The sequence below is a fragment of the Megalopta genalis genome, chromosome 1 (assembly GCF_051020955.1).
Source record: "Megalopta genalis isolate 19385.01 chromosome 1, iyMegGena1_principal, whole genome shotgun sequence".
NCBI lineage: Eukaryota > Metazoa > Arthropoda > Insecta > Hymenoptera > Halictidae > Megalopta > Megalopta genalis.
The window spans coordinates 38,892,997-38,908,919 of NC_135013.1; the positions used below are offsets into that span (position 1 = coordinate 38,892,997).

Consider the following 15,923-nt stretch of genomic DNA (forward strand, 5'->3'; position numbering starts at 1 on the left):
TTATTATTCCGCCGAGCGTGATTACCGTTTCTGATGCGTTGTCGAAAAAAGATCCGCGGATAATGCTGTCCGGGGTGGACGGCGACCGGCTAGCCTATGAAATAAAGACTTTACGAGGAGGGTCCGCTTATTGCGTCCTCGCGTCGGAAGGAATCACCGGGAAACGCGGCGTGTAATGAGTTAATCTTTCGCGTGCGCAATTACCGCTTCCTCGAACACGTTTCAGCATCCGAGCCCCGGCCGGCGACTATAAATTTCTTCAACTAGGATGACGCCGGTAATTGCGTCCGATCGGTGAAACTTTTGCTCGCGAACCTCGCTCTTTCGAAGAAGTCCGGGCAGAGCCCGAAGAAGGGACCGTGTAATTTGGACGTGCAGCTTCGGCTCACGGCGAGCTTTTCATTCCCGCAAGACCTACGACGGCTACGACCTCCACAAATCTCTCGCACGGCAAATCTCTGCGTCTCTTCGTCGAGAGACCCTTCTATCGGCAACAGACAATACTTCCTCTAGAATTCAAATCTTTTGATATTTCTTGCATAGAGGTGTAATTTTTTGTTAAAGCTAGATGTCTCTGTTTTTTGTTTTTAAATCGTATAGAGATTGAGTCTAAGACTGTCCAAATACCACCTAAATAGTACACATATGTTATTTGTGATAATTCAGAGTATAATTTATAATAAAAGTTACGTAAACGAGGATGTTTATTGCTTGTAACATTCTACCCCTTCTCGTTTAACAACTGACCTCTGATACGGGGCTAATGGTTACACTGTCCTCGCTTACATTGAATCATTAATTTCTGATGTTCTATAGAATACACGATCAAATCACATATACAGGTTGTCCCAAAAATGTCTCGCAATCCGAAAGTGGCGGGTTTCTCAGGTCATTTGAAGCAACTTCTTCTTTTACAAAAATTTTCTTCGACGCACCGTTAACGAGTTATTAACGAAAAACAGTGAGCAATGAGAGGCGAGCTCAGCTGGCGCGAGGCGACCGAGCCAATGAGCGGAACTGGGCTTCGTGCGCTGGTTGGCTGGGCCGCCTCGCGTCAGTCGTACTCCATTCTTATTGGTCATTGTTTTTTGTTAATAACTCGTTAACGGTGCCTCGGAGAACATTTTTGTAAAGGGAGAAGTTGCTTCAAATGATCCGAGGAACCCGCCATTTCCGGATTACGAGACATTTTTGGGACATCCTGTATAAACCCCAATGTCTCCATTGACACAGTAATGTCTCCCTAATTGACTGTCAGATTGTGCATAAAAATGGACAATTTGGGAAGAGGAGATACGATTATTCGAGCCTTTCCATTTCGTTTTCATAGTCGTTGACAATCGATAACCATAACAGAAGAGCCACAAGGCTCGAACAATCGTATCTCCTCTTCTAAAATTATCCATTTTTGTGGATAATCTGAGCGTCAATTGGAGAGACGTTACTGTAGTTCCTTTACCTGACAAAAATGTTAAAATATCAGATTATTGTACAGACAACAGAGATTTTTGTGAATCTGTGACAATCAGCCCCGATCTCTCCTAGCTATCTAAAGACCGCGAAGATTCCTTTTCCTTCCGATTTCTGCAAAGTAATTTACGGAAATAGGAGCTTGCAGAAGGATCCCACGCATCGTGACACAGAATGGTCTTAGACATCTCAGAATCTTGCAGAGAGGAAATTTTCTGGCAAACGTTCGGGATCTCCTCGGCAAATGTCCCGCTGCGACACGGAGACGTGGACGGATTCCGGAGCGTTGTCATTTGACACAGTGCTAAACCCGATTCGCACCACAAGCCGATCCTCGCTCTTCTTCCCCGTGAGCCTTTTTCGCCCTTTTTCTCTCCACTTCTCTCTGCTTCTCTCTCGGCCTCCGACCCCGCTTCTCTCCGTCGAGCTGCGAGTTTTTGTCTCGGAGTCCTCGTTCCCAAGCGGAGAACAAACGAGACGACGACCACGCGCACGCACACTCGCGTTACCGCCGACAGTCGAAACGCGAGCATGTGCTTGTGCGCGTACTCCAATGCTCGGACACACGCGAATGTGCCGACGAATCGGGCCCTGTGTGCGCGCCCGTTCGTGTGCAGGGTCTCACGCGAAAATGCTTGCACACGGACGGGCTCGCACACAGAACGGAAGCCAGTTTGTGCGAAAATGTAGGGAACCCGGGGCGTCGGTGGTTGTACACGATGGACGTACGTGTGAACACTGCGAGAAGCGGGTGATCACGATTCCCAGAGCGGGATTCAATTCAAAGAGTGGTCCGCGAATCTCTCGGGAAGATAAGGAGGCCGGCCATTCACGGAAGAATAGGAGCGTGGTGTGTAGACGGTTAGAAAGACATTCGGGCCCGAAAGACATCCCGGAGTCCGTCCAGAAGATAATGAACCCCCTTTTGTACAAGTTACTCGATAAGAGCGGCGAGCCGCTTTCTCAAGGGGTCAGTTCTCTTTCTCTTTTCGAGACGATTACACCGTGTGAACGGCCAATGAGCGGCCAGCTATTGGCAAGTGTCCCCGGTGATTAAACTAATGAGCCGCGAGACAAGTTGACAGGAAGATACAGAAATCGCGAATTCATCTCGACGGAAGCATTTTGCTTTTTTTTTTTGGTTGCTCGAAACCAGAGACTGATGCCGGTGTACGAAATACCGATAAATATTTTGGTACTTTTATCGGTATCGACGTCACATACCGGTATTAAAACCGATTTTCCAAATAGTGGTTACGTTACGACGACAATATGGAAACGAATGCCGGTATACAGTAATTTCTCCCCAATTCGTGCTCGGATTGCACACAAATATGAGCAATTTGGGAAGAGAAGATACGAGATTATTCGAAGCTAGCGGCTCGTTTTTATAGTTACCGATTGTCAACAACAATAAAAACGAGCCTCAAGGCTCGAATAATCGTATCACCTCTTCCCAAGTTGTTCATTTTTGTACGCAATCAGAGCGCGAATTAGGGAGAAATTACTGTAATACCTAAACCATAGAATATTTCGGTGTTCAGTCTCTGATTTGCTGTCACAGAGATTGATATTTAAATATGAAATTACATTATTTTCGATGGAAGTTGTCTTTTATTTCACATTCGGTGCAATTCGTGCGTCTTTAAAGATAGCCCGATATTAATCCTTAATAATCCAATGCCGTCGCATACGCGGCAAAAATAAATTAAACCGTAAAATCTGGCAGGAAACTTTGGAAAAATAGACACGATTATTATGATGAAGTTTTATTAAAAAATAAATATTCTTTTCCTTAGTACAAAATTTCACTTCGCATGAAAAATAGTCTGGACTTGGCGGTATGTAAACTGGAAATACTTCCGGTCTGCTGAGGGTTAACATTGTCCGTGATGTTAAAAATGCAATACTGACAAGATTTCTAAGCTTGTCACTGGAAGAACAGCGAGTTATTCCATATCTGGCCGGCTTCCTCCACCAAACCGAGTTTCCACCTTACCGGAGGAGCATTACCCTCGCGCACGTACCTCCGCGAGGACAAAATAGACGCAACAGCCGTACGTGCCTGGAAACGGCAACAGTTTCTCAGTGCACGCGTTCATTCTCCGGTCTGTCACTGCAGCCCGCTGTAAATTTAAATACGGTGACGGTCGTCGACGGTCGAGATCGAGGACCTCGAAGGCTTGGGTGGACCGGAGATGATTACGTGGTTCGGTACCCGTGAGATCATCCCGTCCAATGGACCGAGGCACTCGAGATAGCAGGGAAGCCACTGTGTCGCGGGAAAATTGGGCCTGAGAAACCGGAGGAGAGCCGTAAAAAAGCCGGGCCTCTCGAGGGCCGAGGAAAACGTAATTACGTTCAAACGCCGCGAGTGTAAAGTTTCCTATCGATTTTATCGCTCCGAGGTTTGTCGATCCGGAGACGAGACGAGACATCCTCGCGGCCCATCCGAGAGCGGTCGTAAAACGCGACTCGCGGTCTCCGATGGGCAAACAATCGTGCGATACCAAAACGATCGTAAAACCTCGGGCGTCGATAAATCTCGCGAAGCTGTCCAAACACGATGCAGCAGCAACCGAGCAACCTTCATGACGTACAAACGACGCGAACAACGACGTCTCTCTCTCTCTCTCTCTCTCTCTCTCTCTCTCTCTCTAACTCCCTCTCTCTCTCTCTCTCTCTCTCTCTCTCTGCTTCGTTCGCTCTCCCGCCCCGCCGATTCCGTAATTGCGAATAGGATAAGCGTTTCTCTTTAACCGGCCGCGGCGGTAATTTAATCGCCTGCCTCGCAGTCGTTACGAGATCGCGGCCGGTTTATGCAAAATTATGCGTCGGTCCTGCTCCAATGAAAATTCGCATACCTACGCACACGTCATGCCGTTCGGTAGGCCGATGCGGCACAACGCAACGTGGTGCAACGGTAACAACGTGGCACCGCGCTAATGCGATAGACGTGTGCCGAGGGGGTGCGCGGTGTGCCGCGGGGCCGGCGCGGTCTGTCGTGTGTCGTGTGTAAGAGGTTTTCCTCCTTCGACGTTGTCGCAACGTCGTCGACTAGAAGTGGCAGCGCGAGGGAGACGAAGACGTAGGCGTAGAACACGGAAGGGGCGATGAGGGACGGGAGGGTGTGTGCGAGAGAGAGAAAGAGAGAGAGAGAAAGCGAGAGAGCAGGAAAAGCCCGGACAGAGAAAAAGAGAGAGGGCAAAAAAGAAGGAAATCTGTAGAGCTAATTCGCGTGCGAGATAACGCGGTGGCCGAGTAAGGTTGTGTGTGCTATCGTTGAAATGGTCTCCGTCGAGTCACGGAGGGGGTTGGCCAGGGCAGGGAAAGGCCACTGTCGACTTATGCCAGGGGGTGGTAAGACGATCTTATCGCGCCACCACCCCCGCCCCCTCTGTCCTTCCTCCTTCATTTTTTCCTCAGCTACCTTTCGCGCTCCCCCGTTCCTCATCTCGCTCCGTTCTTTCTGTGTTTCCCTCGCGCGTCGTCTCTTTCTCGCGCGCGCGAACAGCTAGCCTCGGCTCCGCTCGGCTCGGCTTGGCTCGGCTTCGCTTCGCTTGGCTTGGCTCGGCTCCGCTCGGCTCGACTTGGCTCGACTCGGCTCGGCTCGACTTGCCGGTGGCGGCTACTACTTTTATCCCCTCCCACCCCTGATGACAATATCGCGTGGCCAGCGAGATAACCGCTCGTGTCATTCCTACATCGACTACCTACTTCTCAGTCCGACTAACACCGAGCGGGTTCTCCTCGTGCGATCGGTGTACTCCTCGACGTAGGGACACTTTCTCGGCGCGGCGAGCGAGCACGAGAACCGGGCACGGCGCGACGCGACGGGAGTACGGTACGTACACGGCCCGGGAGCAGATTGTCATCAGGAAAAATCCGTGCGGCCGCGCTGGACACCGAGGAAATGAGAATGGAAGTTATTATGTTACAGGAACAGGGGGGAGGCGCCCCGACGTTATCGGGGATTCGATTCCCTTTAATACTGGATTCATTAGACTGTTATCAGATGACGCCGCGGCTCCGACCGGCCGCTGTTCAAACTATCTGCCGGCCGCACGAACTACGTTACGTCTAAATTATCCTGCGGCCTGCGCTAATTACGTCCGGCGCGGAGCGAAGCGGCGTCTCGCGTTCTCCCGATTCCCGAAGGTGGATGTCAACGATTCGCCGCGCCGGCTTCTCAACTTCCACAAACACGCCGCCGCCCACCTCCGACCCGCTCGTGCATGCTTACGTGACCAGCACGCAAAATTTACATGAGAACGTAGATTATCGGCCGGCAGGTTTTTTCAGCGAGTCACAGGAGGCGTCAGATCGATTATAATCCCGGAATTCTGGCCCAGTTCAATGGAAGGCGAGTTCGCGAACTGACCAGCGAAAAGTGATGGCAACGTTGACGGGAGTAAAGTGCTGCTCCCAGCGTCGCTGGTGGTGGTGGTGGTGCAGGTTGCCAACGGACGGCGGTGGTGTGTTGCTGGTGGTGGTGGTGGCGGTGGCGGTGGCGGCGGTGGCGGCCGTTGATGGTGGCAGCGGTGGTGGAATGACGTTGCGGGAAATGAGTCTCGTAAAACAATGCTAGACACGCGAACACCTCGGGAAAGTGGCCCCGAGTCCACCTTCCAGCAATCGCGGACTCGCTTCTGAATGCACGTTTCACATCATCTCGCCGCTGTCCTCGACATTAATTAATGCCTTATCGATGGATCTACGGGAGACGTCGCGTGTCTCGCTATCGCACGCGTCGAGGATTAAATATCATCCGCGAAACGAACTCCACCCCCTTTTCCGTTCCTTCGCTTTCTTCGGCGACGCGGGGCGATCGTTCGGTTCCCTTTTACGCACCCTTGGGTCCCAAACCGTCCTTCGGCCTTTCGTTTCAGATCTTGCTGCAACTCGTCCCGCGCCCCGTTTAATTGCGGCATTACCGTTTCATGCAACTATTGGTGCAAAATCTCGAGTCTTGTATCGTGCCCAAGGGAGTCTCTCTCGGCTCGCATCGGTGAACGCCGTTCAAAAATGACGACGATGACAGGTCCCTCGATGTGGGCAGGTTCACGCGTGAACACGCGTGTTGCTCATCCGCCACGGTGGTCGTACCGGGAATCGAGCAGATAAGAAAGTTTCGCCCGCGAAAACCAACGGCCTTCGGGACGCGGCCTCAGAAGTCGCCGGATTTTCGTTCGAGCCATTGTTTTAATTGAAACTGTTATCGCACGGCGCCGAGGTCGGACGCGCGGCCGAACGCGCATCATTATGCATCGGTTTTATCGTTGTACCGTCGGAACGGTTTACTGCTTCGGGGTGGAAGCGTGGAACTTTCCGGGAAATCTTGTCGCTCGTTAAACGACGCCCGTTGTTCCGCCAAAACAGCGGTAACGCGCCTCCGCGCCGCGTATTGCCAATCGGATTCGACGCGGATACAATGCAGCACCGGAGCGGAGGAACCGTTCCGCGTAATAAACGGTTCCCCATTCGCGAGGAATTTTCGGCTGCTACGCTTTCCGCTCGGTGCATCGCGCGCGCGCGCGGCGAACGGAACCGAGACCGGCTTGAATAAAATCTGCCGGATTTTTCGTCCGCGTATCGATGAGAACAAGAACGGCGTGTATTCGACACGGCTCCTTTTCAGCCTCGAATCACCGTCGAACGCACACGCCAGGCTCGAGTGCAGCGCTTCGTGCATCCAGGCAAATCGCACGCCTCGCCGGTACGACGTGTCAGCCGCATTCAGGCGCATTCCCGGCTACCTGTCTCCCGTCTGACTCGACGCAGAGGCCCGGCCAGGCGATTGGCAATTCGCACTCTTCTACGATCCGGCGAATCGCGAGTCGCGAGGTGTCGACCAATCGAGAACGAGGTAACAAGTCGAACGATCGCGAATCGGCGTGCCTCTGCCCTCTGCCTCTGCCTCCCCGTGCAAGACACCGTTGTTTACCCGGAGAACAATCGTTGCGTCGCAAAGGAATCGCGATAGCTGGCACGATGAATGCCCAATTGGATGATTAATCGCTCGATTGCCCGCCGAGACCAACAATGGCCGGCTTATCGGCCGCGCGTGCTCCCGGACGGCAACACGCCGCGCCGATTGCGCTTGGCCAGAGACGATTTTCGATAATCTTCGACCGCAATTGATCCCGCCTTCGGAGACACGTGTTTACGCACCGGTTATTTCATTGCCAGCTTCATCCAGTAGCCAGCTGTGTATTGCACTCTAAATGACAACAACGGAAGTTCGAGAATGCTCGTGATTAGCCACAAGCTTTAAAACAAAACACGCGACAATCTTCGTGATCTGTCCGTAATGTGCTAAAGGGACGGGGTGCAAGTGTCAGACTCGTTACACAAACATTTGGAACATAATCCACTAAATATAAATGTTACTCCCTTCTTTCAAATCGAAATAAATTCTACTATTCTATAACGAGGATCGAAACGTCGAAGCGAGTGTTGGCATACGACAAATATAAATTCTCGTAGAAATTTAAATCGTAGAAATTTATTAACGACAAAATAGTGCGAATCGAAGTACTTGCAAAAAAGATCGTAGTGCAATAGACTTTTTAAAGGCATAACGAAGAAGCTAGCTATCAGGTCGCCGAGCGAAGTCCTCGGCTGCGAAAGGACACGCGGCGAAGAGTTCGAGGCGCGGGGTAAATCGGTTGGGGAACAATTTTGCAGCGGATTGTTCGGAATTACAGAGCGGCTGGTTGCAGAGGGATCCAGCGAGTCTCGATGCGTTGGTTGGTCCGCCGCGGCTGATTGGCCGCGTTTGTTTCAGGCCGGCCTGATTGCATTCCACCGGAAACGGCAAACAAATGACAAACACCGAGCGGTGCCGGGATCGTTAATTGGCGGAGGCGAGAGCGGAGAAGAAAAGAGTCAAGGGAAGACTTGCGGAATTATTGCTGCATCGAAAACTAGGGGGAAAAGGAGTGGAGGCTGGAAAGAAAAGGGTGAAGAGGAAAACCCGAAGAAGGAGCGGAGACGATTGTTCGTACCTTTCTGTTATCGGATTTGCATGGCCGCGTGCGGTTATTCGAGAGGGCATTGTTGGCATTTTAATTCACACGGCTCGAATCGATCACGTCCGGTCGTCCAATAACCGCTCGGCGCTACTTCCCCCGAGCATGGCGTCACTTCATGTTAAGATTCCGCGGGATTTTCTCATCTTCCGCCGAAAACTCGACGGGATCAACCATTCACCGGCGAATCCGTTTAGCCGTTCTCCCGTCGCTCGATCAGTGATTCGTTGGGGAAAAATTCAAGCGACTCGGGAACGATCGCGTGACGGTCGAATCACGCGTATTTAGTAATTAATATGCGGAATGCGGGTACGCCGAGGGGACTTATCGAAACACCGCGTGTCACTCGCGACACACTTGAGTCTGGAAACCGGGAGAACGACGGAACGACGAGGAATCTCGTTATTCCTGGCGCGCGGAGAAGGAAGACGTTTTTAATTGGGACTGTCCGGGGGTGGAAACCCCTTGGAACATACCCGACGACGGCGACGAAGACGAAGAAGAAGAAGAGGTGGGATCGGAGGTAGCAGGAGTCTCCCGCAAGACGAGAATGGACTGACCTACCTTAGGATCATCCGATCTATTCAGGCTCCTTATTCAATCGTACCCTCTCAGGATGCGAGACAAAAGCACCGATGAAACAGAACCTCTGCCTCTCGCTCCCCGCTCCCCGGCACGGCACTCTGTGCGTATGTTTCTTTGGCTTTGTCTCCTCTCGGATACGACTTCCGGTGCCGCGGCTAGACGCAACCCTCAATGGGATGATGCGCCTTTGAAACTCGGTTGTAGGTGGATTCCGCGATTATTCCTGCGGTTTGTCCCGGTCCCGGTCCCGGTCCCGATCGTCCTTCCTCCCTTCGATCTACTTCCTATCAGTTTCGAAAATTTCCTGTCTGTTTTCTCGGCCCCGCCACAATGGGCCGCGTCTGTTTCCCGAACGGCGGCCTCCCGACACATTGTCTGACGGATCGGGGGAAATTGATAGCGCGGCCCCTCGCGATCTAGTTGTTGAATAACCTAACGGAAAACTTTGTTCCCCCTCCGCCCTCCGGTCTCCGCGCGGCCGATTTCATTTCGAGCGTCGTTCGCAATTCTCACGAGCCGCTGGAAGTTGCGTTTGGCGCGATCCGCTATGGCGAACGCGCGTCCTGAGCACTCAATTGTCCTCGCGCAGCCCCGGGTCCTCTCTTTTTCCGCCTCTTTCCCTCCGCGTCTCCGCCGAGACGAGTCTGTGCTCGACAAGGCCGGAGGGTGAGTTCCTGGATGGATGGTCGTCTATTGTTTCGGCGACTCGTGAGTCAAGCGTTAACGGATTTTGTCTTACAGATTACTAGATCCCTTCAAAGTACCCGTCGTCCTCCTCGTTGTCGGGGCCTAGCGGACCGTGGGAAGCTTTATTATAAATCGCGATACAAATCGTCCGTCGCGCTCCAAACGATCCGCGTCCGAGCTGATTCTTTCGAACTCCCCTCGGCATCTCACGATGTATCGCCAACTTTTATTTTACCAAATACATACCGTGATTTACATCTTCAACTTGTCCCATTTAACCGTAGATTTTCATTTCACCGAATTTATTAGTGATAGTTCGTTCACTGTAAGTTGAAGACGAGGAAAAAGTTAGGCGAGCCAAAATTACGCTATCCAGAGGAAGAGACGGAACAACGTTGGAAGCTAATCAAGGGTTAATGTTTTTTACGCGTACAATAACTGTAGAGGCTCTCGAGAATGTAGGGCAAGTAGAAGACAGATGCCAGTTTGGTCCCTTTAAAGTACGCTATCAATGTCGGAGGGTATTGTTCCCCGGAGAGACATCGGTCGATCGGGCCAGCCGTTCACCACCGATTTGCCTGTCGCGTCCCATCCGTGAATCGTCGGCGTCGAGTTAGCGACGCGGCGTCATTCACGATATAACAATAAATTAACGTTGGCTCGTTGTGCCGTACGGATCTTTTGTGAGCGCAGCGATCCTGCATTGTTAACCGGCAAACAATGCCAGATCGATCGGCGTTCTTGCCGGCCGAGCGTTCTCCGGCCGTACGGAAGTATTGAAAATGTTGCCCTTTCACGATCGGAACCAGCGTAAACTCGCATTTTTAATCACGCATCAGCGCGGACCCGTGAAAATTTCGACATACTTTTGCCGAGGGACGGAGAAACCGGACTGGCGGGGTCCCGATACGGTGACAGCGGGAATGGGCGGGACTTTTGAAAGCAGATAACCGGGAGGCGGGAGGACGAGCAGAGTGACTAGACAATGCAGGAAAGAAGAAACGATAGCCAGGTCGCGAGTGCGCGAGCGCGAGAACCGCCTACTACTCTTTCGCGTCGCGAAGACAGGGAGGAGAGGATGTCACGAGCGATGACACGCTCGCGGCGCGATAACGTTATCGGTGGCAGTCGCTCCTCCAATCAGACTTCTCTCCGAACCGTCTTCCATGATGCAAAGCTTCTAACTCCGTTATTCTCTCGAGTCCGCAAGTTTCCAGTCGCGGACCCTCATTGGGCAATTGCAAATTATGGTAAACGAAAGTGGGAACGGACGCGTGTGTACGTACGTTTTAGTGTTCGACATTAACCGGTCACGCAATCTGTTTAGGAAGAATAAAGAGTGCCGAACCGTCGACGGTATCGCCGCCAGATCGCGAACGGCGAAGACACACGTTCGTTTTAAAAGGCAATCTCGCAAACGAGTTTTATACAGCCTTATTCCGCGTTTTTACAGCCCCGTCCGTCCAGTCAGTTTCACGGGAAAGCTCCGCGAACGTCTTTCGTTTTATTAGAAGCACTTTCGAGAACGGCGTCCTTTCCGAAGTATCTTTACAGTCTTCGGAAACTCTCGGGCGTTTAATCTATTCGCGAATACGAGAAACGTAAAAAAATCACAGCGACGAACGGACCGCCGAGAAAGCTCGCGAGCAAACGCACCGTTGACAGCTTTAACGATTTGATTATAATTAACGCGTACGCGGCGCAACGTAAATTCGGGCGTGCTCGTGAAATTTTAATTACGGGAATTTTCGGCGACGCCGAAACAGCGGCACGCGGACTTCCGAATACGGTGTGCGGGGCAGGAGGATAAAAGATGCGCGGCGGCTGGTACTCACCCTGTGCCAATCTTCTAGCCACCGGCTTGGATCTCATCGCTGGACGACGGCTGGGTAATTCGAAAACAAAACACTAATCGCAATAACGCAGCTGTCAGTCCTCCGAGCCATGCGAGTTTATGCACGATCGTTTTATCCTCTGGACGATTTCACTGTGTCCGCCACCCCCTACCCCTGTAGACGGAACCGTCCGTTGGCCCTTCGGTGGTCTTCACTCGGATCAGTTCTGATCGAAGACGGACGGTTGTCCTCGAGCGGGCCTCGAGCCGGACACTGAGGAGGGTACGCGGAAAGAGTCCATTCCGACACGCGGGTAGGTACGACGGGTAGGTACCCTGGTTCCTCGGTAATCCGACGGCACCGTCGTCCCGTCCAACTGGGATCCTGACGTGCGGGATCTGTCCTCCGACAGTGGAGGCTTCTCCTGTCCTCCGCGTCTCCTCCTTCTCCGCCACCTTGTCCTCCACCCTCGCAGCTCTCTCCCTCTCCTCCTTTTCCACTCCCTCCAACCTCTCTCTTTTCCTCTCTGCCGCTCTCCTTCACCCTTTCTCACCCTCTCCGCCCTCTCCACCCTCTCCCTCTCTGTTCCTCTTTCTCTTTCTCCCTCCCTGTACGCTCCGCCGCCAACTCTGCCGGTTACACCACCGCTTCTTCCACCCCCTTCTTTCTCCTCTTTCTCCTCTTCGCTGTTGCTTCGTGTTACTCTACTACTACTACTACTACGACCGACTACTTCGCCTCCACCTCCGCCGCCTTCTCCACCTTCTGCCTCTTGGCCTTCCCCACCTGCGGAGTCGACCTGGTGGCTTCCCCACCACCTAGGCGATACGACTCCGCTGTCCACCAATGATCAGCCGCTGTCTCTCCGCCGCGTTCCTCTCTTCCTGCGAGAGCGCAACCTCTCGTTTCTTCGCTCCCGGGCTCCTCTCCTCTCCTATCGAAGCTTCCGTCACCTACACCCGTCGCGTCGCGTCGCGTCGGGGCTACACTATAGCGAATCCTATCCTGGTCTCCCTCCCCCTCGGAGGACGGAGATAAGTCTCCGGCGGTTTATCGAGCTTCGGCCGATGGACACGTTCGACGATCGCGAGATGATTACCGGAGCTGTCGGGCGCCAAATCTTCCAAACAGCTTTCGGTCCATGTAAACTTTGACTCGATGTTGTTTAGACTCGATTACCAATGTTTGCGAACGATATCGAGAATTCGTGCGCGCCGACTCTACTTTTTAATAACAGGCCTCCTCGAACTTTCCAAACTCGTTCTCGTGTTCGCCAGACAGATTACGTGGCTTCTGGAAGCTCTATTGTTGCAGCCGGCATGAAATACCAGCGTCCATTCGGTCCGGTCCTTCCTTATCGATTCCAATTTCGACCACGTCTGCTCGATCCGACGTCGACGTCGCTCGCTAAGGAACAGGTGTTCACCGCCGTTCCACCTCTTTCGCTGACGGCGCAGATCACTGATTCACAACATTGTCCCTCCGTGCGGGCCCATTATCGCCCCTTGTTGCTGACGTGTAGTCTGTACCGGCTCGATACGAGATATCTAACGTGCGCACTGATTACAAACATTCTTAGTCCGATAAACCGGTTGTGTCTCGGCCGTTTCTCAAGTTCAACATTCGTCTGCGATATTATGCAACGTGGTCATCCGAGATGTTCCTCCTTCGCCGGATCCCCTCGACGAATCGATCCTCGGTCGGGTCGGCCACGCTGCCGAAAACACGTGGGGGACCAGTGGCCGGTGATCGATCGCACGATCGATTCGAGGGCCGCTGCACTTTCTGCGAACGCTGCACTGCGCGCCCCTCTCGGATCGATCGATCGACCGCGCGAGATCCTCCGGTTCTATTGGTCCTCGATCGGTGTCCGCGAGACGTTGGTCGCGCGATCGTCGACGAAGAGGCGGCGAGAACGCGTCCGCGGGAAAATGCGGATATCGCCGATGGAAATGCGAGCCGGATCCCGGCGCGTCGACTTCGGGGCTTGGCTGGCAACTCGCTTCGCACCGACACTTCGACTTTGCATTTCTGGGTGCGTTCGCTCGACTAGGCGCCCCTCTTCTCCGTCTTCGTCGCACCTGAGCGCGACCTCCGACCCCACGGATGGTGGTTCGCCGTGGTTCGCCGTGGCTCGCCGTGGAACGCGCCCGCGCACCCTTCCCAGCGCAGCTCCGCCCTGCTCCTTCGCCCTTTCGAAGCCGGGATCGGCACCTCTTCTCCCTTTTCCTCTTCTTTTTCTCCGCCGCGTGCGCTTCCCATCGCGTACGCGTACGCGGCGAAACGCGGCAACCACGCAGAACACCGCAAACTCGGTCGAAAGCGAGGCGTTTCACCCTTTTTCCCGCGATCCCTTGACGTCGACGATCTCTCGACGGACCGCGGATAATCGACCGATCGGATCTTCCGAGCGGCGACGTACAGATTCGTCGGGGTTTCTTTCCGCAGCGGGCAAAAAGCGTCGACGAGAGAACCGACGGTCAACTTTCGCTCGAGTGGAATAGTTTGAACGGCCACTCGTGGGGTCCGTCGGTACAATTATATGTATGTATATACGCGTATATACGACGGGACGGGCCGTTCGGTTCGCAAGTAGCCATTACTTTAATGAGAACTACGTGCGACTCGGCCGATCCGCTTATTGGCGACGGCTCGCTCTGAAATCTTGGGTCTCGAACCGTTCGTGACACACGAGCCGCGCGCTGGCTGCGGAAATATTACGGCGTATCGCGCCGAGAGCCACGCTCTCTCGCGCCAATATGGTCCAGCGTTTATTTTCATCTCGGGAAAATCGTGAAAGACTGCGCGCCGCGTTCTCCGCCGGAATGTATAATATAAAATCCGGCCCGGGGATTTATTTCGCCGTCGAGCGTTTTTCTCGGGCCGTTCTTTGTTTACCCGGCTCCGAGACGAGGGAACCTTTAATAACGATTCACCGAGGCTAATGCGGACAAGCCGGAGATTGTCGGGATTCGTTCCGGTTTGATTTTCGGTGCTTGTTCTCTCTGTGCAAATCGGTCCGCCGGTTCTGCGCCCGAAGCCAACTACTAGCAAACGCGCGTAAACTATTTCCCTTTGCGCGACGATCTCTGCCTTTTATTCACGGCCTCGTCTCGCCTTGCTTCTCGCTTTGCTTCTCGCTTTGCTTCTCGCCAACCGAGAGAGCCGCTCTCTCTCTCTCTCTCTCTCTCTCTCTCTCTCTCTCTCTCTCTGCACACTTTCATATGGTCCCGGCGTTCCATTTCGTCCTCCTCTATTTTTTCTCTTCCTTCTGGTTCCCCGAGTCACCTTCCTCCGTGTTTTCTTCCTTCGTTCCTCCGCCACCTTTCCCTCGTCCTCCTCCTCCTTCGCCTCCCGCCGTTACCACAGCCGCCACCGCGGTTGCTCCTTCTCTGTTTGCTCCAGCGACACCTTCTTCTTCTACGAGACTTTCTTTGTTTCCCGGTGCACGTGCTTCATCCGCGTTTGTACACGCATAAAAACGCGGGCGACGCTTGAACGCTGCGCGAGAGAAACGGGGGAGGGAGAGAGCGCGCGAGAGAGAGAGAGAGAGAGAGAGACCAGAGGTGAGAGCAACAGCCCAGCCGAAGGATACGCGCGACTCCATAAAGCATCCATGTTTAAATGGATATAGTATTTCGTGCGGGGGTGCACGAAAGAGCAGCGACGCCGCTGCGTTTCGCTGCGTCGCGTCGCGAGGCTCGGTAACGCGTCGGGCAGGTGTTGTGCACCGCGTCTCTCGTGTCGGTGAGGGTCAAACGTGAGCACCGGTGAGGGTGGAAAGCCAGAGGCATGTACGCGTACATGTATCTGCGCCGAGGCGAACCTGCACACGTTCCCCGGCACAAATTGAATACGTGCCTGTCAGTGGCGTAGAAGCCGACACGAGTTTCTCTTGTCGCGTGGACATATTTCGAGAGTGCAACAGTTCTTTCCTGCGATATGCAACGGCGACGCCGCCAAGGCGACGCTGCAGGCGCGACACTGTTCCGTTTGCCGGATATTATTCGATTGATCCGCTCTTCTTCCAGATAATCGGACATTTTGCAGCACAGTTTCTCGGTCGTTGGCAATTCTAGAAATGTAGCGATCACGAGCAGTCGAGGAAGTCTCAAATGTTCGATGACCAGTCTGCGCATTTAATGCCATCGCTTCTCGTGGATTCCACGAATACATTTACCGCTTTGCGTAAAACGCAGCACTGTCTACCGTGCGCGCGTAATTCGCAGGACTGTATTCTAATAAATTATATTGCCCCAGCAGATAGAGGGTCGCCGAAGGAATGTTCCGAGAGGAAACCGATCGGACGTGGCCG

At 53.3% G+C, this 15,923-nt stretch overlaps 1 protein-coding gene across 1 annotated transcript in view; it reads right to left on the reverse strand.

The window, feature by feature from the left end:
- LOC117218726 (transcription factor hamlet) overlaps positions 1-12,091 on the reverse strand; it is a 78,302-nt gene extending 66,211 nt beyond the window's left edge. The window contains exon 1 of the mRNA XM_033467295.2: positions 11,609-12,091. Coding sequence (XP_033323186.1) covers positions 11,609-11,645 — 37 coding nt within the window. The 5' untranslated portion in view covers positions 11,646-12,091. The remainder of the gene's footprint in view (positions 1-11,608) is intronic.
- Positions 12,092-15,923: the final 3,832 nt, after the last annotated feature.